The sequence below is a fragment of the Coturnix japonica genome, chromosome 2 (genome assembly GCF_001577835.2).
Source record: "Coturnix japonica isolate 7356 chromosome 2, Coturnix japonica 2.1, whole genome shotgun sequence".
NCBI lineage: Eukaryota > Metazoa > Chordata > Aves > Galliformes > Phasianidae > Coturnix > Coturnix japonica.
Genome location: NC_029517.1, coordinates 126,835,223 through 126,858,455, shown reverse-complemented (window position 1 = coordinate 126,858,455; position 23,233 = coordinate 126,835,223). Strand labels below are relative to the sequence as shown.

The following is a 23,233-nucleotide window of genomic DNA, read 5'->3' as shown; positions in this document are numbered from 1 at the left end:
GAGAAAGGAAACTGATACAAATGAAACTGAAAAACAAGAGGTTTAATTTTCAGCTGAATCATTCTCCTGTCAGTAAAAATATCCATATGTATATCACAGCATATGATTTTCTTGTATTTTATGTGTGCAATTTCTTCTAGACAAATAATAACCCAAAAAACTAAGATCATTAAAAGTTCTCATCAGTTTGCAGGTATGGCAACATTTGTGGTAGCATACCCAACAGATATTATCATAGAATCATAGAACCATTTGAGTTGAAATGAACCCTTAAAGGTCATCCAGTCCAACTTCTCTGCAATGAACAGCATCTGCAGCTTGATATTTCCTAGGGGCTTCCATTAAAAGCCTATTATTTAAATCTTTTGTTGTTGTTCTTTTGGCACTTCTTCTGGAATGTAGGACGAGGGCTGTAGTCCTGTGTGCGCTCAGAGTGTGGCTTGGGGAGAAATAAGAAAACCCTTCCACAATGCACTCGGGGCATGCAGTAACTTCAGGGTCGGTGTCTACCACTGCACTCAGCTCCTCACTCTCTTTTAGTCGTTAGAATGAAAGTGGCAGTTTAGTCTGTGATTCATCCAACCTTTGTAGATATCTCCTTCAATATCTATATTTTAAACATCTGCTCTTGCAGCATGAGGTGAGCTGCAACCTATTTTCAGTAACTATAAAGGGAACCTGGGGAGAACAGCCCAGACAAAGGCACTTTGTCAGGGATGTCCCACTTCTGAAGTGTAAAAGTTGAGTAAGAGCTTACTGAAGTGGATATAAAGAGCCTCATTTACTTGGACTGAGTCTGGATCAAAAGACTGGTTGGTCACTTTGAGATAATCTCATTCTTCAATGTAAATAGCACATTAAATTGCAAAGGACATGCTCATGGATCTTGGCATGTCTCAAAATAATAGGATATTTAGGAACATCTTTGTGTTCTTGTTGAGATTTCCATGTAACTTGTGTTTTTGGGTATTCCATAGGGATGCTTTAATAATTCTATACTTGACAGCACTCAGCTAAAGGACAGAATGACCAGCATCAGTGTCAGCTAAAGGATGTGATGCTGTCACAGAGTCCGTAAGTGAGAAAGAAAGTGGTACAACTTGGTACATGCCAAAGGGGAAGGCAGGAACAAGCCAGCAGTTTGAAGGAGTCATCCTGCTCAAAGCCTGGTTACGTGCTTGAAACTAAGCTGAGCACATGGGGCTCTGGTTCCTGGCTCAGCCACAGGCTGCATGGGACTTGTCTCTGAAGGAGAATAAGCAGTGATCATTCCAGGAGGAAATGCTTTCACTAACTTTTGTGTTGTGTTCAGACAATACCAGACCAGATGGGTGCCTGAATAATCAACAGACAGCAAGTTGTGCTCCCTGTCCTGCTTGGGAGCTCCCACCATAGAGCAGAAAAGCCACTATAGGGAGGATGTGGAGAGTTCAGAGGCAGCAGATTTTTCATGCAGAGGGAAGTTGATTTTTAACACAGCTACCACAGGTTTGATTGTTTCTGATTCATATGATGTCTCTCCATTCCATACATACATACATTCAGCAAGTCGCTGATGTTGAATTCAGTCTACCCTTAGTAGCTATTGAGAATGAATGGGGACAGTGACAAGGGGACTCTGATGTAACATTCAGATTATATTATTAATCTGTTACCCATATACTCAGTACAGGATTGCTTTGCTGTAAACTTTGAAAGAAGCTGATAATTAAGCAGCTACCAATTTTGCAGAGCAGGTGGGAAACATCTGCATGTCGTGAGTTTCTCACAAGCTTCAGGAGCATGTTGCAATTAACTCCAAATCTTGGACCACGGATGGCAACATTGTCATCAAACATAAAATGCCCTTGTCAGGATCAGTGAAAGCTCTCCAGAGGTCTGAAGCTGGGAAGCAGAGATTTTGATTATCTGCTACCTCCACAACATGAAAATTCTTCCCTGAGCCTGAGGAACAGCTGACAGATATCATAGGAAGTGATAAAAAGGTCACTCATAAGTGAATCCAAGGAGATTTAAGTCATAACACCATTATCCTGGAGCCTTTATACAAATAACAAAAGACAGGCAGGACTGGAAAGTCCTTCAGTCCAAATACTTATACAAATCTCTGTGTCATATACCTGAGTTCTAGAGAAAATTCATCTTTAAGTGAGGTTGCAGAAAATTACCAAACAAGTACCCTTAAACCCTCTGGTCATCTATATGACATAACACTATATGGTGTTGTAACATCATATGGTGCTGATATATTACAAAACTGATGAGCTCTGGGATTATCATCTTTTGCAGCATGAATTTCTAAACCAGATTAAGGTTGTCTGGTGCAAATTTCTGTAGCCCTTTGCACAATTAAAATATCACGTCATGGTTGTTTCATGATCATAGGAGGAATCTATCATTGGACAGGGGTAGGTAGTAAAATTCTAACAGCAATGACATCCCCTAAAACTAGATTCTTTTCTAATCAGATGTTAAAGAATACTGTCCAAGAAGCTAATTAAAAGTTAATTTTCAGTATTTTCAGTACATATTCAAACATTTGGATATCCCAAGATGAATGGAAGAGTGCTTTTACTTTGCCAGTAAATTTAAAAGCTTGAGAGAATGACCTGAGGATTAGTAATCCTTTCAACCTGACATCAATTCACTGTAAAACACTGGAATGGCTAATTCCAGGCAATATTCATAAAGAATTACAGAAAAGTAATGTAATTTGTGGCAATCAGGATGGAATTAAGGGAAATTTATTTTATTTGAAGAAAGCTGTCCTGATATTTTTGAGGGTTTACATTTTCTTGAAGTAAATCAATATTATCGATGTAATAAGTGTGAACTTTAGTAGATCTTTCAGCACCAAACAGCATTTTGATTAAGAAACTAGAGTTATCTAAAGACATCAGTGTAATTATCTAATAGATTACAAACTGAACAATTGACAGTTCACAGAAACTGTTAGATACAGACTTGAAGCAAGTATCAGTCAGGTCTTCAGGGCTGTAAGCTATTAGACACTGTGATGTGTCTAGAACTTGTAAGGAACACAATTATCACTGGCAAAGTGAGTGGAGTTTGTCTGGGGACACCCCTGAACCCCAACCAGCTCATGTAGTCTGCAACAATCTGCTCATTAAAAAGGAAGGTGACAGTGTTCAAGGAGATATGAGACTAAATGACAAGTCGTAGATGTTGTGGAAAGAAATACATCCTGAGTCATCACCAGCTCCTGTGGTGTCTACTGAGTGCTGCTTTCCTGCCTTGAGCAGTCAAACCAGGCAGTGACCACGCAACTCATCTTGCCCTTGGCTTCCCAGACGATGATTACAGCAAGTCCTAAAATCCTGTTCAAGACTTCTTATAAGGACAGCTGTGCATGGGCACCCAGAGTATAACAGACTAGTTAACAAAGAGATGTATGCACAGCCTTGGTTAGTGCAATTCATTTACAGTTTTTCTATTATTGCTTCTTTTGCTGTTCAGCTCATACCCATAAGAATATTAGTGCTTTGATGCTGCAGTTTGATGCAGCACTGAAAATACAGCTAATGCATGAGGTCATGATGGGGCCTTCATTCCTTTGGCTGTATTAGAAAGGTCTGAGTTGACATGTCCAGACAAATATCCTCAGATTTCCTCCACTGACGGACATTAGACCACATGCTAATAGTGTTATCCAAATCATGGATTAAAGTGAAACCATAGAACATATGTTTCTCACATCCTGTTTGGATGATACCGACATAGACACAAACAAAACAACCTTTCAGTTGATTTTGGCATAAAATGAAAGATATTTTCTTTAATCTCATAATTTGTTCAAGAACATGTCAGCTATTACATGGATTGAGTAATTTAATTCTGTATTTTGGTCATGACAATGGCTTCAGTGACCTTTTCAAAATGTGATTTTGAAAATAAATTTTAAAGAGAAGATGTTCAAAAGAAGTTAGATAGAGCAACAAATTGCTTCCCTGTAGTTCAAGTTACCAGCGTAATTATTTCATTTGCAGGAAATAAGATTTTTTCTACCTGCACAATTTAAAACTTCTTGGGATATAAAAGCTGCCTGCTCAGTCATTAGCTGTAAATTGCAGAATGAAGCAGTACCCTACAGCATTTCCAGATAAAGCAGTCTGTTTATACAGAAGGCACAAAAGCTATAATTACTCCATGATCACACTTGTATATCAAGGTCAGAATTCTGTGATTCATGCTATTGTTTGGACATAAAGGGAGTTGATTTTCAGCATGGTGGTGTACAACTACTATTATTGCCACATCAGTGCCTGTAGAAACAGTATTAACTTTTGCTTGTTTTTTTCTAGTTAGGTTAACTCCAGTTCAAACATTCATGAAAACTGGCTGGTTAATATTTCTCCTAAAATATTAATTAGGCATGCAAAATATATACTTATTTATATATTCCCCAGGTTGTTCTGACTCTGCATTCTATTGCTAAAGCAAAAATTAGTCCTCCAAACCAAAAAGAAAAGTAAAATTGGTCATTAAGTGATTTATGCATGAAATCACACAGAGTTTAAGCAATGTAAAATACAGGTAATTAAAGACAGCAGAAAAGACTCCTGATATTTTCATCTCATCTGTAAAATACCTACCATAAAATTTTCTTCTTACCTATTATCCATTCAACTCAGTAATTTTTATCTTCTACTCTAAGAATTCATTGCCTTTTCATGCTCTTTTACTGGTTCTATGATCTTAAAAACATGGAGATTCAACTCATTATACTACTTAGTTATAAGCTAGGATTAGTCAAGCACTTAGATTTTACCAATTAATTCAACATGATTGCATATATTCATAATCAGGCACAAAAGTAAATGCTTTCCTCATGTGAGGACTAATAGACCATACTACTGTATTAACGCACCTCAGTTGACACTCAGCTTTCAAGTGTCTTCAGTGTCATCCTGTTCTTTGCTAGGTCTCTTTCTTTTACTTCTCTTACTTCAGACTAAACACTCTCACAGATACAAGGCCTGAGGAATTTGTCATCTGAATGCAATACTAATAACTTGTCCAAGGTCACAGAGACAGGGATTTGAACCTGCTTGAGCATCTTCATCACTAGGCGAACTCCTCTTTGGAGAACCCACATATGTTTCCTTCTCATTGCTCTTTCTCATCAATCACTCCTGATTTCTTCAATCAACTTGATTTCTTTATAAATAATTTTCCTGATTTTTCCATATTTCTCTTTATTTGCTGATTTAGTACTGAGATGTGCAGAAATGAATAGAATTAGAAAATGAATGTGACTAATTTCTGAGCCACTGGGATCTAAGCACAAATACTGACACTGTAGAAGGGAGGGACACCATCCAGAGGTACCTGCACACACTAAAAAGTGGACACACAAGAATCTAATGAGGTTTGACAAGGCCAAGTGCCTTGGGTAGAGGTAATTCCAAGTATGCGTACAGACAGGGAGAAAAGCTCACTGAGATCAGCCCTGCAGAGAAGGACCTGGGGGTCCTGCCCTTGTGAGGCCCCATCTGGAGTACTCTACCCAAGTCTGGGTTCCCCAATACAGGAAGGAAATGGAGCTGTGGAGAGGGTCCAGAAAAGGGTCATGACAATGATTAAAGTTCTGGAGCACCTCTCCTATGAAAAAAGGTTGAGGGAGTTCAAGTTGTTCGGCCTGGAGGCTCAGGGGGTTGGTACTGGGTGATCTTTAAGGTCCCTTCCAACCTAAGCCATTCTATGATACTATGATTCTATTAAATGCTGTAACATTGCCTATAACATGTGAATAATTAAAAATTTTAACTGGCTTTTTTGAGCAGAATTAAGGAAATTCTGTGACTTCGGGGAATTTATGAAAAATGGATTAAATACAAATAAATTACCATACATTCAAAACAATCTAATGTAAATCTAATGTAAATCACTATTACCTGCATTCCTAGATCAGTGCTTTGTTTAAAAAGCATCGAGCCATTATACTTTTCCTTTTTTAATCTATCACTGGTTAGATTTGAATAGTGTGAACCTGCAATCATGAAGGTGATTGTTTTACCTAAGGAGATGGATAATATTATTAAAAGGAACAGATGTGCTGCAATGTTAAACAACAAACAGACATGTCATTGTGGGTTGAGTCAGATCCACAGCTTCCAGTGGCTGTGATGTTGTTGTAAGATTGGGGGACTCTGTTATTTGCTCGGGGAGGACTTTCTCAGCTCTTTTTTTCCTGCATAATATAATATTCAAGCATAATATTCTGAGTATAAGGTAAATAACTTATACTTTATCCATCTATAAGTTAGAAATATCTTACATCCTTGCCTTTGTTTCAAAGAACACACCTTCTTTAAACAACAGCTCAGTATGACAGAGTTATGGATAGAGCTGTAAATGTTTCTTCTCCCATGCTACCAAACTGGTGGCATATGTGGCTCCATTATGTATACATGTAAAAAATCCAAAATCGGTTTGGTTAAGGAGTTGCCTAGTCCTGCTAATGGGAAAACAGATTTTGACCACATTACTTGAACGTATCATAATGGCTCAGGAACAGACGGGAAAAGAAAGACAGTAACATCCTATCAAAAAAACAACAACCATGTATGTTGCAATTTTTAATTGAATCCCATATGTTTTGTAGCCAGGGATTATCCTACGTTATTTTTAATGTTCAGGATTGGCAGACCTCCAGACCCACATGACAAATTTGGAAACATAAAACAAACAGGACAAAACCCATAAACAAACTACAGCAGTCTCTAGGGAAATAGGTTGACAGCATTAATAAGACAGCTCTCTCAGTGAGGAAAAAAAAAACTGATGGAAGATTTAAGTGGAGTCCTCAGATAGGAATGGTGAACTGGACACATGGGCTGTGCTATGTACTCTCAGCGTCCCAGTCCTGTCCACCTCCTCCGGAGACTCTGCAGCATCTCTATCACTTTTCTTCCCTGTCAGCCTTAAACTGGAAATAATACGGAATATAATGGTGGGATAAAAGCTTGATGAAAAGGTTTATGTTCTGGAACAACTGTCTTCTGGAAGAACAGAAGGTTATCAGGAGTTCTCAACATGGATTCATCAAGGCGAAATTGAGCTTGACCAATCTAGTGGCCTTCTACAGTGTCATAGCTGTCTGGGTAGACAGAGGGCTGTGACCAGCAGTGCAGAGTCTATTTGAAGGTTTGTGAGTAGCAGTATTCCCCTGGGATCAGCACTGGATCTGGTCTTGTTTAACATCTTCATCAATGACCTGGAATACACCCTCAGCAAGTTTTCTGATGGTGTGAAATCGGAAGGAGTGACTGACACACCAGAAGGCTGTGCTGCCATTCAGCAAGACCTGGACAGGATGAGGAGCTGAACAGAGAGGAATTAATGATGTTCAAGAAGGACAAGTGCGGAGTCCTATACCTGGGCGGGAACAGCTGCATACATCAGTACAGACTAGGGGCTAACCTACTAGAGAGGAGCTCTACTCTTCTACATGCAGTATTCCTCCCTGTCAATCCACTTTTTCTGCCAAAACTCTTTGTCCTTCAAATCATATCTCTATCTTCCAAAAAAAGAATCAGTCTGATGCGTGCACCTGACGCAGAAATTTTCAGCCTGAATGGTTAATATGAAGTTATAGCTGAAAACAGGGTCTTCTAGTGAGAAGTGTCAGAGTAGCTGGGCAGGCTGTGCTCCCACTCAGCACACAGATCAGCCAAGCGAGTACATGCCACATTTAGTTACACAAAGCCAGTTTTCCTAGTCAGCTAAATGAAGCTCTCACGTAGCAGTTTTTAGCAAGGTGTTATTCTCAGCGGATTCCTAATGGGTCTGTTTACTCTAATGAAACTCACAATATCAAATACAGTAATCAAATACTCCATGATAAATTGACATCCCTGATGCATTAATTAACAAACATTTATTTTTCAAACTGTGAATAACTGACCTTGTCAGTTCACAGCTCTGGACAATTTTATTGACTTGCACCATCTTTTCTCCTCATCTAGGTAGTTTTCTGGTCGTGACAGATGAGACATGAGATCTTCAGCTTCCAGGCTTTCAAGTTTTTCTTCAAGAGATTCATTATGGAATCGGTAAGAAAGAAGAAAGACCAGTGTCTGAGTAACAGGTTTGAAGTATAAAAAGCAGGAAAAAAATGTGAAAAACCCCAGATTAATTGTTTTTATCAATCGCAATATGTGCTACTTTGGACAGGACCTATTGATCTTTCTGAGCATGAAAATATTCAATCACTCAATCAATCAATCACTAAAGATTGAATCAGAGCATTGACGGCCCATGTGGGTACTGGAGCAAACAATAACACTTATGATGTATTTTGCCTTGCTTTGCTTTCATAAATGTCAAAGTTGGATAGGGAGGGAAGGGTATAAAAAGGACACTTTGTAAGTCCTCTCAAGTCATCCAGATCTGGTAACTGATGTTGTTTTAACTTTGCAAACAACACATCTATGAGATCAGTCCAAAAGTTTTGTGTGGGGGCTTGAAAGACGAGGGACTCTCCTCTTCTGGTGATGCAAAACACAAAATAGCACACAGTTGTCTAAATATGCTTTTGTTTATTCAGTCTCTGGATGGTGAGTGCTCTTGTTTTAAAGTTTTGGCTGTATTTTTTTGAGCCACTAGAATGACATTTGGATTGCCTGACTTGAACTCCCTACAACAACATTTGCAGTACAGGCAGTGGTTTGCTTTGTACCTGGAGCTCTGGATGGAGCTCTCCTGGCACAGGTCACTGCCCTCTACCCAGCAGCGTGAGTCTTTCATCTTCTCCTTTTCCCTGGGGGGGGGGAGGCCATACTGCACTCCAGTCCAGCCAAAGGGGGTGAATCATTGCTGATGATCTGAAAATTGAATAAATCTTCCTTTGGTGTATTTGCTTTTTCACACGGTTATGCATATTTTTGCTTTTTAAGCCCATGGTGCCTGAATAAGCAAGAGTCCAGATGTCAGACAATTATCTTTTGAAAAGTATGGAGCAATTAAGCTGGATATTTCCACTTGATTTTGAAACAAGATGATCGTCTTCTACTGTAGTCAGTGGAAAACCAGTTAACTTAGGAAGTGGCAAGCTCATTTTCAGTGGCCTAAAGTGGTTAAATATAGAAACAAATGACTAGCCAGAGAAAAGAGCTGCTATGATGGAATTCTAGACTGGTCTTCCAAAGCTCTTTATTTCATTTAGCATCATTTGAACACAGAGCTGATGGAGTAGGTCTGCATGGCAATATCAGTTTCCAAAAGCTACCAGATTCCTTCAGCTGCCCTGAGTTTTAAGAGAACCCCACAACAATGACCATCAAATGTCTACTTTAGAAGACAGACAGACCCTAATTTTAAAATGGAGGCATTTTTGCTTCATGCTTTGAGCTTTAAAGCATGTACAGTTTGTAAAAAACTGAAGAATTAATAATATTTATTCAACACTATGTGCCAGCCTTTGAACCTCAGCTTGGTAGATTCATTCATAAGATTACCTTAAAAAAGTTCTCATAAAGGCATAACTGACTTCTGTACATCTGATTGGTGTGGCAGGGTCTCAGACTCACTTCTTCCACTAGATACTGTTTAAGTGCTGACAAACTCGTATGAGATAGATATGGATAAAAAATAAAACCAAACCTAACTAAACCTAACTACAAATCAGATCTCTGACCTTCATATTTTCATATCATGAACAAATAGCAGAAAGTCCTTTTATTTTCTTTTCAATCCTTTTGTTTTCTATCCAGTAAAATGCTGATGAAATTATTTGGCCTGAAAGCTCTTATCTTCCTTTAGCTGTTTTATAAAACTCATACAATAAAATATACAGTAAAAACACTGTGTCCTGCAATAGCACTACTCGGCTGGAGATCCCAGTATGCTTTCACCTAGAAATATAAATGTAATTGTTTGCATTCCACAGACAGAGAAACAAAGCACATAGCAATAAAATACCCATGTCACAGCTGTGAATGGCAGCTCAAGAACAAGATATCAGGTCTACAAACCTTTATCTAGTTTTCAGACTGCTTCCCAAGTTTGTTTTGGCCTGAACCATCAGTTTCAATATGCAAGATGCATATTGCCATCAGCATATATCTAGCAGCTTAGCTGGATGTAGCTTAGAACCAGAAATATGCCTTGAGAATGACAAAGCTGTGTCATTTGCAGAGGGAAAGAGAAAATATTGAAATGTTTGCAGTGCGGGTTGAGGCTTTATTGCATTCTCTTTTTGTTTTGGAGAGCCTGCTATGCCAGCTGCCCTGCAACATGTTCATTTTTGCTGTACCAGTTACTGATCTTAGTCATTGCTATTTTCTATATTAGAAAAAAAAAAGAAAAAGTATTCAGCTATTCCTGATGCCCACTTTATAAAGACTCTAATTTCTCTCAGTTTAATCACAGAATACTCCTTCATGCTATTTTGCCCTTGTCTTGCTATTTGCATCCCTTGCTCTCATGCCAACCGACATTTAACTCCTCTGGTTTCCTGCAGATATTTCTGCCATGCTCTTCCCAGTGATCTTGCAAGCACTCAGATGGGATAACCATGGATAGCCAGGAGAACCACACAGAGCATTAGTGGGTGACACGAGGCCAGCAGCCCTGTGAGACCAGCAGCAAGCAACAGGCTCATGCTTGCACCGCAGGCAAGGGTTAGATTTTCCAGAGGTTTCTATGATGTTCCCAAGAGCTCGATCTTTTTCAGTGCAGCAAAATACAGTCCTTATAGAAGAATATACTGTGGTTTTGTTTTTTTTTTATTTGTTTGCTTGTTTATATATATATATATTTAGATTTCTTAAATGAGCATCTCTAACAACAAAAGACCCTGCCTGAAATAAAGGTACCAAAATTATCACATCTGCAACAAAAAGTGAGCATGCCTGTCACCAGCCCTCTCTGCTCCTTGCTCCACGCTAATGTTTTGCTGTTTTTCTCATTGAAGAATGCAGAGGTTCAGGGGCCACTCTTGCTGTTGTTACTGTGAGCCTGGAATGCCATTATGTGTTTGTCTGCATGGCTCTTGGTCTTGCATGACAAAACCAAAACAACAAAGGCAAAACTGAATCAGCAATTGAGTTGGCTTAATCTTGTGTAACTCAGTGCTCTGCACTGTTTTCAGTGCTGTTTTCAGCTGGCCTTTGAGATAACTGTTTGGGCTTAGTCATCACTCAGCTAAGCTCCTTGCTCATAACGTTCAAAACATATCATTCAGATCTGTGCTTTTAATAATTTGGTTTCTCATTTGGTACATACAGTGTTAAAAATGCAAATCTTACCAATGTGTCATTTATATTGAGAACACAATGGATTCTCTTATTGCTATCATATTAATATTAAAAGAATGCAAAAGGAACCTTTTGTTTAGGCCACTGTTGCTAGTGCTAAGAGGGTATTAAATGAATACTGTAGTTTCTAAGACAGTTGCTTATGTTTTCTTAAATAATTTCAAATACCAGATGACGAAAAATGCTTTGAAATGCCAGTATGAAAATTGAAATCAGCTGATTCTTTTATTCAAAACAGTCACAGCAGTAACAGAAATAATTCAGCTCATCTATTTCACAAGCCTGACCGCTAGATACTGCAGCTTGAAAACACAGGATTGCAACCAGTACGTTTGCTGGATATGGATACTGGTTTTCTCCATGTAGAGAAATCATTCTTTAGATATGAATGGTTTTCCTTGCTTGGAAATTTACATGCCTGTTCTATCCAAATAACATAATTATTTTAAAAATTTGTTTGCAAATGTCAAATCCAAATGCATTCTTTCTTTCTCAAGTAAAACATTTTTGCAGTTTACCATGCAAGTTCCCTTCAGCAAATTAGCACCAGTCACAATGTGTGATGTAGGCTTTGCTGTTTAAAATAGACTTTGCCTTTTCCTGTGAGTACATCATGCATTTATGTGATATTAAAAGCTCAAACATGCTGCAGGTTAGAATATGTAGCTGCTACGTTCCATACAAGGTTCAGTGAGCTGATGGGACCGTCCTCTGAGGGTGAAGGTCCTCCTGGCTGAATGTTTCCAGCTGCAGCATGAAGGAGTGGTATTCTATCTACAGCCTTACATAAATTGGGTGGTTCTGTTAAATGTAACAAAGCTATGGGAGTTCCATTAACAAAAAAAGGTTTCCTGACTTTCAGTACAGGAGCTATTTCAAAATGAGAAGCCAAACACACTCTGCTAAGATTTTTGTTAATTTGAAGCTCCTTTTGTCTTCTAAAGTCATCATTCATCTCAAAAGAGAAGAGCTGAATAGGAAATATTTGTGTTCTAATACTGATTGCTATAAATCTAAATGAGCATTTCTCATTAATTTTTTCAGAAGTCCTCTGAAAATCAACTTACAGAAATGCAACAGCAATTGGCATATACATGTTTTCCCAGGAAAGCTCAATCCAAAAGAACAAATGTATTCTTTTGGGGGATCAAACTCCATGGCTGCCTATGCCCCATATAGCTCCCATACAGTAGGCTGGGGTAACAAAGTGGATGGGAAATGATGCTGAGTGTTGTGTTTAGCTGAAAGGTATGAATATAACACCAAACTACCAATTTGTCCAGAATATCAGTGTAGTACAGTAATACAGCCTAAGGATATTTTTCTGATGGTTCTCAGAGCTCCACTACTTCTGTTGCTATTCTGATAACTCCATGTTTGTGAAGATGATGAAGAGTGTAGCAACTAAGAAGTTAACTAAGACATATGACAGGCTGAGAGAGATGGAGAGGAGAAGGCTCTGGGGAGGCCTGAGAGCAGCCTTTCAGTGTCTAAAGGGGAGCTATAAGAAAGAAAGAAAGAAACTCTTTAGAAGGGTCTACTGTGATAGGATGAGGAGAAATGATTCCAAACTCAAAGAGGAGTGATTTACACTGGATATAAGGAAAAAGCTTTTTACTCTAAGTGTGATGAGACACTGGAACTGGATGCCCAGAGATGTAGTAAATGCCCCATCCCTGGAGACATTCAAGGCCAGGCTGGGCAGGGCTCTGAGCGACCTACTCTAGCTGTAGGCATCCCTGTTCAATACAGAAGAGTTGGGTCAGATGGCCTCTAAGGGTCCCTTCCAACTCAGACAATTCTTTGATTCAATGATTTGATGACATGTACATTGTGATGATTTGCTCCTTTCATTAAACATTAATGTCTGATCTACACCAGTTTTCTCCATGGTAATAGCCAAGACAAGACTCGGAAGTAAAGAAATGAGTGACTGCCCCATGGCAGTCTGCATGTTGTGTGGGTAGCAGATTCCCTGAGCAAGTCTGGCAGCATTTTGTTGCCTGTCCAGGGTTATGCTGGGTTCCCAAAAACGAGTGGCAGTCACACCTGAGGTGTGCATGAGCCCGTGAGGCTGCTGCAATGTCTGAGGCCTCAGGGCCTTGGGCTGCTCTGTGTGATCACAGCTGGTGGGGAGGGACTGATACAGTACAGCAGGGCCACAATCTCCCCTCTCTGTCTCCTGATATCCAGTGGACAAATAATTCTTGCTGTGGGGTTTGAGCTGTTTGTGGGGCTGAAGCCGAAAGGAGCTGTGTGAGCTGCTCACCCCTGGCCCAGATGGGTGGTGGTTGAAAGTTCGTAATGATGACAAGAGTCATCGTCACCTGATGACTAGTGCTTGGCTCATGTGAATGAACTGTTGATCTCAATCTAAATATAAAATGACTGGAGTACTATAAACCGAAAAACGCCGTGGTTGCTACTCAGCTGATTGCAAAACACCTGTGTTAGTAATTTCTGCTGTTGTTGCTATGCTGGCCAGCCTCTCCCTGAGCACGGTATCACAAATGCTGCAGAAATACTACCAACTTTCTGAGGTGCAATAGCTGTAATTAACTCTCCTGTTGGCAAACACAGTAAGGAAGGCCAAGGGAATCAAATGGGTTTGTAGATTGAATCACTGGGTGGGATGGAAAATAGGAACAACTTCCTTAACTGCGATGAATTGTCAGTCAACAGACGTGTTTCCAGGGCTGCTTGCACCCTGCTTCCCCATTCCAGCCCATCTGAGGATGGACACAGCGATGCCTTTCCCTCTCCAACTGGTGGAGAAGTACAAGGCCAGGCAGCACAGCCTCCCCCAGCCCAGGCACAGGCATCCCGAGAGCAGACGCTGTGAAAAAGAACTTTCACATCCTGCTGATTATTCTGTGCCATTTGTGATGCTAAACAGTGATTTCTGTTAGTGACAATTTATAGAGAGGTGCATCTTACACGTTTAGAAGTGAATCTCAAATGCTCAAAACAGGAAACGTGGTTAAATCTGAAATCTGCCCTGCTAGCTGAAACAGTTATATAATTTGACTAGTTAAAATGCAAGCACATTTTCATAGGCAAGTTGCATCTTTTTTATTATTATGATGATATTAATTAGCTAATCCCTCTACCAGTGAGTTTAAATGGAGATAATGTCAGCCTAAAGAGGTCATGCCTATAGGGTTATTTTCTGTATGAGCATTTCTACAGGGAAAGATCAAATGCCACTTCAAAGCAGCAGAACTGAGCACCATGTTCCCTTTAATAAAGTGAACAATTTAAGAACTGTCAAAAAATAAAAAATAAAAAATCAGACTAACATGCAATTATGATCAGTAGCATCTGATCTTCCTTTTTCATCTCTCAGCCCTGCTCTGTTGCCTTTATTTCCTGCATTCATTCTACTTTTTATATGCTTGGTATTATGTTTGAGAAGACTTTTTTTGCCTAATGAGGAAATGTATGCCAAGTGGTTGGTGCCCAGCCATGCCTTCACTTTGCCATTCTTGGCCGCTCCAGTTTCCCCACCTGTTTTCTTCTCTCCTATGTTGAGAATTCTTTGACTCTGTGGTTCAAATTTTCTCTAAATAGTATGAAAAAAACCCATCCTCACTGCAATCTGTCCACACTCCTCATGTCAGCAACCATTTTCATCTCCTTGCTCTCTCTTCCTCCTCCACCGCACTTAAGAACACGATCATCAATCGATTTTCTTCCTACCTCCTCCATTTGCTCTCTCAATCTTCTTTTTTCCTCTCGCTCCATTTTTTTTTTTTTTTTCCAGTGCAACTCCTACACGCTTCTTTTCTGAGCAACCTCCTCCTCCTGCCCACCCTACCTCAAGTCTCCCAGCGTGCAGTGCTGGCCAGCCCTGAAATCTGGCTCCTACGAGGCAGGATGCATCCCTATTCCTAACCCTATCCCTATTCCTGCCCCTATTCTTATCCTTGTCACCATTCCTATCTCCATTTCCATCCCTATCTCCATCCTCATATTCATCCCTATCCCCATCCTCATCCCTAACCCTATCCCAATCCCTGTCCCTATCCCCCAACCCCATCTGCATCCCTATCCCTATTCACCCCTACCCAGCAATGTGCAGGCAGTACCACATCTTGGGATCATGTTTTTGCTGACAGGGCCGCATGCAGATCCTGCTAAGGAAAATCATTTGTATGAGTAGCCACAAAGCAGGTCTCTCCTTTTAACATTTCCTCAGGCATTGCAACTTTTTATTGGTATATTGAACTATTTCTGAGAGTTTTGTTAGAATGACACGTACAGGGTGCTGACGTATAGGAGTAGGTGCTGACACACACAGCACTGAGCTGGACACGTCCATATCACATTGCTCATTTTCAGCTGTTCAGATGTCAAGAGTCACAAGATTCTGTGCTTTTGTGGAGAGAATCCCTAAGACAAAGAGATGGAAAAGCCATAGTAAGGTTCAGTAAATCAGGCTGAACTGGCAGATGACCATAATGACTTGAGCCCCCAGAGACCCAGCCTTCTCCATAAAGGCACATATGGATCCCAACAATCAGAGGTGCCAGAAGGCAGTAAAACCCACAGCCCGAGGCGTCGGATGTCACCCGCTGCGCCAACAGCTATTTGCTTACTGACTTATCTAACCACCACTGTTTACTCCTTCGATATTTCTTTCTTTACAGTTGGAAACCCGCCACATGTCCACTTCCACTAAAGTGCCCCCCCTTATTTTGTTGTTTTTTCTTTTATTTTGTTGTTTTTTTCTTTTCTTTTTGTTAACATCGATGTTGATTTCAGTTCTAACTCCAATCCATCGTTACGCCCGCTGTAATTCTCCACCAGGCCCCGCTCCTCACCCCCATCGGGACAGAGGGACAGGGGAGGGGGCTCCAAACCGGGGAGGGGGCGGCACCGCCGGGGAGCGGAGAGAGGGAGTGGCGGCGGCGGAGCATGCGTACGGCACTTCCTCGTTGGCCCACGTAACAGCTGCGGGCGGGCGCCGGGCAGCGCGTGTCACTCGGCGGTGACTGTCAGCAGCGGCGGCGGCTCAACCCCCGGCAGCCCCGGCCTCCCCCGGCCCCTTCCCCTCCCATCCCCGCGGCCGGGGGGCGCAGCCGGAGCCCGCCCAAGTGCGTGCTGAGCTCGGTGGGGTCGGGGACGGCTGGCGGCGGGTGGGGGCTCCTCCTCCCCGCTCTCCCTCCCTCTCTCCCTCCCTCCGTGAAGCTCGCTGCTCGGAGGCGGCTCCGTCCCCGCAGCCGTCGGGGGCCGAGGGAGCGCTCCCCAGCGGCGGGGCGAGGGGCGGCCGCGCCCCCTCCACCTCCCGCCCCGGCGCTCGGATGCTGCGGGGTTGCGCTGAGCTGCGCTGCCTGCTAACGTCTGCCCTTTGCTTCTTCTTCTTTCTTTTCCCCTTCAAACTGCTCGGTTTCCTCCGCTCTGGGTTCTCCCCCGGGTCAGGATCATGCCGGACCAGATCACCGTCTCGGAGTTCATCGCCGAGACCACGGAGGATTACAACTCGCCCACCACCTCCAGCTTCACCACTCGGCTGCAGAACTGCAGGAACACGGTCACGCTGCTGGAAGAGGTACGGTCGGCCCTGTTCTTTCCATTTTCTTTACGTTAGCTTTGAAAAGGAGCATCTGGGAGCCCAGAGCTGTAAGCATTGGCATGCGTTTAATTTGTGGTGTTTTAATTGTGGGACTTGAAGCATGTTGGAGAAAGCTCTCCTGCCCTGAAGGTTGGTGCCTGGAACTGGGACCGACGTTGCGCTTCTGTGTGATTTTGGTGGTTGTCGTGATGGGAAAAACTGTGGATGTTGAGGTTAGGGAGGGAGGATGGAGGCTGTTTTGTGTCTGGGAACAGTAGCAGAGGTTTCCCCACTCGTTTTGATCAGGGCAGCGCTGAGTTCTGGCTGTGGGAAGCTGCTTGGGAACTTTGCTTTTGAATTGAGGTGAGGACAGAGGGATGGGTTTGCACTGAGGAAAATAGCATCCAAATAGAATAGGTGTTGGAAGGAGAGCAAAGTAATGCATAATATTGCAAAAATAACGCACTGGAGGTACTCACATTGTCTTATTATCTCAACCTTGAAGCCTCGGTGCTGTGTTTTTCTTAGTCCTTGCTGTTACTGTCACTTAAATGTTCATCCTGTTTTGCGTCAAGAAACAAACATGTGAATATGGATTAAATAACAGAGCTGGATTCTGTAGGGTACCACTCATTGCGTCCTACCTGAGGTTTCAGTGTGATTTCTTATGGACGAGATCAGCAGTTATATGGAAATGCCTTCCAAAAGGCTTTTAAAAAAAAAGAAAGTATGGCTCATTTTTTTCCCTGCACTTGGTTGAAGGTGCATCATGACATTTAAAGACAGATTTTTTTGCTGTTTCACGGATAACAATTTGTTATGGGCTTGGATTATGCTTTTGGTTTCACGAGTATCTGTTGGTACTTGAAAAGCCGGTGCTTACGTCAGAGATGGATTTCAGAGATTCTTCTTAGTTTTGCTGAACTGTTGGTATGAGCAAAGCATTTGGTATGCAAGCCATGGCCTTCTAATGGATTGGAGTAGGGCAAATCTGGTTTCATAGAGCTAACAGGACTTAGCATTGACTTAGTAGAGAAGATATCCATGCTCAAAGTATTTGCAGCATTGTGGTTTTTCATCTTTTTTTACAAAAGCTGATGAGGCAGTGAAATGATTGTGAGATTACATTTAAAATTAGGTACTTTAATTATATAACTCTGAATAACTTCTGCAGCTCTTCCATAATGCTAGCTGCCTTGTTTGTTTGTTTTTTTCCTCTGTTATTAAGCTCTGGCCGCTTGTAGGTTCATAAGGAATCAAACCTGTTTTGGTTTGTGTTTGGCAGTATTGCTGCCCCCTGGTCTCAGCTGTGTGCAGTAGGTGCAGCCACTGCATGTTTATTAGGAGAAATGACAGCATTCATAGAGTTAAATAACAGAATGCATTGTCCCATCACTAGTGATTTCCAGGGTAAGGATGCAGCTTTCGTGATTTTGGATGTATGCTCAGAGTGCCCTTCCAAATAAAACCAAATTAGGGTGGCTTAATTCTAGAAGATAAACGTAGGTTTTTGTCTGCACCATTTTGTAGATCGTGCATGTTTTCATTGTTTAAAATGCAATTTGACAGTAATAAATTTGAGTGACGGAAAATAAAGTGCTCTTCTGGTGCTTGAATTGCTGTTTCTTGAAATTCTTTTCTGTATCTTTTCTGTGTGCTCCACTTAACATGTTTGTCACATTGATTCTGGACTTGTTTGGCTTCTTTATATCTGTCAATATAAGAAAGCTTTGCTTAATGGGAAACGATATAGATACACTGCAAAAGATCTGCAGCTCTCCCAGTTTGATCTATATTAATTTGCATGAAGAAATGCAAACAGGCGAACGATGTGTTCCCTCACAGTCTTTGCGTCCTTATTGTAGCTGTGCCTTTCATGCACAGCTCTCCTGCTCAGACGTTAAAGCTCTCTTGGTTTCCGTACATCTGCTTACCCAAGGCTGTGATTCATATGAAGCAGTGGATGGAAATTGAATGGTTGAAGTGGCTGTTATGTGGTTCTTATTGCAGCTGCTATTATCCCTGCATAGTGGATGACTGAAGAGCTCTTGAAGCAGCTCCTGAGCTTCAATTCTGACCCCTTTGTATTAATGCAAACGGGATGATCCCATCCTTGCAGGTTTTTGATTTTTACGCTAATGTTGCCATGTGGGTTGGAGCTCTCAGTGGGCTCTGCAGGCGCTGTCAAACTGTGCTGTTAGGGCTCTGCAGCCCGAACTATCTTAGCTTGTTGTTTTACAGTGAGCTTAGCTGAAAACAAACTGCGCCTACCTCAGTGACTGTGATGTGGTTTGTGGATGAACTAAATGTTTTCTGTATTATAAAGTAAATCTGTCTTCTGAACAGATGCAACAGGGAAATGAAACAAGTGATCAGAAGTTACATCTATTTCGTTGTTTCTCAGTCTGATGCAATTCCTGCTCAGGGTAGTGGTTAGATCAGAGTTGCCTTTTCATACAGAATATGGCAAGAAAGAAATAGTTATGTGTGTATGTGTCCGTATCTAGTTCCACGAGTGCTTTACAGAACTGTGAATTTACTGTTCCTTAATCACAATTACAAAGCTTAATGAAATAATAAAATAGATTATGAAATCACTTGCTGGTTGTTTTTTTTGTTTTTTTTAATTATTATTATTATTATTTCAGCTTTATTTTCTTCCTATAAAAGTGCAGTTTATTCAGCAGAATGGATTAATGCAAATCCTCTCTCAGTCGTGACTCCTCAGATATGATTATTTTGAGAGAAGACTTGGGATGCAAATCAATGCAATTGGATTCGGCTAAAATATCAGTGCAATTGTTTTTACTGATTAAGATGACTTCACTTTTGTAAGTTGTTGATGGAGGGCCCAACAAAATGCAAAAGCACAGCTCAAAAAATCAGAAGTTTGGGAAAGACTTGGTGAAAGGACTCATGTGACTTGTTTTTGAATAGTAAAATGAAACTTTATTTGAGTCTGTAATGTTATCAAAGGACAGAAGAAGTTATATCCAATAGGCAGCGGTTTATTGACTAGAAAGGTTTGTTCTTGCTATTTAAGCATGCTCATGCACTGAAGAGACAGAACTCCGTGCTTTTTGTCATCTAGTTATACCAAAGCAACAGAAAGGCCTGTATCTGGCCGTGGGAGCCTACTTCTTTAGTGGTTACCAAAGAACTGCAAGGAATATTTTAAGCACAACTTCTTCTTATTTTGAGTGTGTTATCTAATGACTATCAGTAAGCACAGATTCTTAAGTTCATGTTTTCTAAAGCCAAGTTAATATTTTTTTTTCAAGCTCCAGGGGGAGGGAACAAAGCCATGTATTGTGGTCTAGTTCAGGAGAATTTGTAAGCTGTACTCCTTTCTGTGTTGTTTCCTGTGGTATTACAATCATGCAGTGAAGACTTTCTTTAACTTCCTATTTCTAGGTAAAACTAGGGGAAGTTATGCTAATGCCATTCACACGAAGAGGTGATTACTGGGTGTGGAGATGGGTCATTGATGACATAGGGCTTCAACAAATTGTTTATGGAGGTGGTGTAGACATGTCACTGATACAGTATCTTTAGAAGAAAGCTGAGAATGCCTCTTAAGAAACATGCTTTTGTAGTTACAGTATCTCCCTGATCTGTTATTTAAATAGATTTTTGGTGAGTCGGTTTTAATCCCTGAATTGACACTACTAGTGGGAACTAGTTTGAATTTCTAGATAGTGATGATTTCTTTTCAGAGAATAGCAGTTGGACTTGATGATTTTCAATGTCTTTTCCAACCTGGGTAATTCTATGATTCTATGAATATGCATTGTGTATGTAGGATCTCCACAAGACACTCTTGTTTACCATACCACTCTGTTGTGTTCTTTTAGCTGGAGATGGGATATCTTTGCTCTGAAGGGACAGATAACTCAGTTATCATGACCATTTCTAAGGCAGATGCTTGGTAGGATTGTCTTGAAATGGAGGTTAAGCTTAAATTCCCTTTTAGGCATCCTGGCTTGATAAGAAGTGGCAGTACCTGGATCACTTGGAAGCTGATGATCAAGAGAGAGCCACAGTTGTTTCTGATGCCCATTTTACTGTTAAGCTGCTGTACTACTTGAGCATTTTCAGTTATTAATGTTATTTATTTTACTCTTCATTGAGAAGCTGCAAACTCAAAACACGCTTCCTGACAATTAGATCTTGTGAAATACTTTTTAATTAAACATTTACTGATGAGTAGGGTAGTAGTTATGACTGTACGTATATTTAAAAAAAATAAAAATAAAAGTCCTGCAGTGGCTGTTGTTCATTTTGTTATTCACTGTGCTGATGGGCCAGAGTTGAAAGGTCTGTTGGTGGTAGACTGTTCCTGTAACAGATACACACGTGTTGCATCCATGAGATAACTGCGTTGGCTGAACAGGAACAAAACACTCAATTCTGTTGTTTGCAACACCGGTTTGGTAGAATCTGATGTAACTTAAAGGGAGAAGATATTTTTCAAGTGTTCTTCTTGGTCATGTCATGGATGGTTCTGTAAGATTAGAGTTGGGAAGTGTTTGTGTGTAGGGCTGTTGTTTCTTTTTGTTTTCAGTGTAGCAACCATTTTTCATAGTTTCTAATGAGTAAGTTTCTCTAGTTCCTGTAGTGAGATTTGCTTATTCTACTGCATGGAAAGACTGTATAGACAAGGGTAGGGCAACAAGGTTTTTTCCTGCTTATGACTTTGTTGAAACTTGTGTAGGACTAGTCAGCACTAAAACTGCCATACGGTCAGTTCATCTACAGTGATTTCATGTGTGTTTCTGTCATAAGATCCTTTTCAAGTGAAAAGGTATTCTATCAAGGGAGGCAGAAGAAACCATGCAAGAGAACAGGAGCACTTTGTTTCTAAATCAGCTTTCTGTTTTATTTGGCAGTATGCTTGAGATTTGGTTCAATGGCCTGTGCTGTGAAAGCTCATGCGATCTTTTTAGTGTGTTTGGAGTGAAATATTTTTTTTTCTTTAATTTCTTTCTCTTCATTTCCATTGAAGTATCATCTGCATATAATTGTAATGAATAAATCATAGTTGGTTTTCTGATTTATTTATTTATTTTCACAAAACTAATAAAAGGAGATGGAATCTGGGAGACTCCAGCAGCACTAGACCCAAAGCCAGCTTTTCCTTACCCCTTGGCCTGTTACATATGGCAGTTAGGAAGTCTTGCACTTCAGAGAGCTTCGTAATTAAGGGCTGCTTCTTATGTAACTGATCACAAGCAACCTTCAGTTTTGTAAGAAGTATGTTTTTGGTAGCAGAGCATCCTGAAAGAAACAGACAAGAAGTTTCTTTGCAAAAAAATGAAGTTTAGGATAATTACTGCCATTCTGACATTGAATGGCAAATCATACCAAAGAAGAAAAAGTACTAACTGAAGCCATGGTGATAGGTTATGGGGTTTGACTCCTGATCACACTACTGAATATGTGAAGAAAGAGAACTGACAGCAGTATTGTATATTTATAATAGCGTGTTTCACACAAGTATTTTTGTAAATACTCTTGTATTTACACAGTCATAGAGTATCTGAAGTTGGAAGGGACCCACAAGTATCATGGGCTCCAACTCTTGGCTCTGCATGGGACCACCCAAACATGATGTCTGAGAGCACTGTCCAAGTACAACTTGAACTGCAATAGGTTGGGGCTGTGATCACTGCACTATGGAGTCCGTTCCATGTCCCTGTAGTGAAGAAACTTTCTCTGACTCCCACTCTGCCCTCCCCTGATGCAGCTCCATGCCATTCCCTCGGGCCCTGTCACTGTCACACAGAGCAGAGCTCAGCGATGCCCTCCACTCCCTGTGAGGAGCTGCAGCTGCCATCAGGCCTCCCCTCAGCTCCTCTGCTCTAGGCTGAGCAATCCATGGACCTTGGCTGCTCCTCATACGTCTTGTCCATCAGACACTTCCCCTCCTTTGGACAGTCTCTAATACTGGCATTGCAAGGCACGCACAGCCCTTGGCAGCTCTTGTCCCATGGAGGTGTTTGGCATCACTCTGCCTTAAACATAGTACAGTTTGTTTTCATGTGGCATGAAATCAGTTTTACCCTTCAATCAGCAGTAGTTGAAATGATTGTAATAAGCAAGCAGTCTCCTTTTGCAGATTTGTGACTGATGTGAGTTAAAAACAGGAAAATACTCGTTACATCTCTCTAAATCTTGGTCATGGCACGTTATTTAGCTTTGGTTTCTGACAATTTGTATTCGTTTTAGGTACACTTCTGTAAGTACTTATATCTTTGTGGTATCTCATTGGTTTTAAAGAAGGTTTTTGGTGGCTTTCTTTTGTTGTTTTTTTTTTGAACCCTCGGTGGGAATCTTCATGTTTACTCATCATTTAGGAAACTGTGAATGTGTTCTGTGGTGCCCTCTGCTCTGTTTGCTG

General features: G+C 40.9%; 1 protein-coding gene across 9 annotated transcripts in view; it reads left to right on the top strand.

The window, feature by feature from the left end:
- Positions 1 to 23,233, top strand: part of ASAP1 (ArfGAP with SH3 domain, ankyrin repeat and PH domain 1) — a 153,089-nt gene that overhangs the window by 33,566 nt on the left and 96,290 nt on the right. For 7 of the 9 annotated variants that reach the window (XM_015856318.2, XM_015856317.2, XM_015856316.2 and 4 more), the window contains 2 exons: positions 7,989 to 8,075; positions 16,701 to 16,830. In XM_015856318.2, the coding sequence (XP_015711804.1) occupies positions 8,017 to 8,075; positions 16,701 to 16,830 (189 nt within the window). In that variant the 5' untranslated portion in view covers positions 7,989 to 8,016. Of the gene's footprint in view, positions 1 to 7,988; positions 8,076 to 16,213; positions 16,376 to 16,700; positions 16,831 to 23,233 lie in introns of those variants that run through there. The other 2 variants (XM_015856320.1, XM_032442902.1) reach the window with 2 other exon arrangements.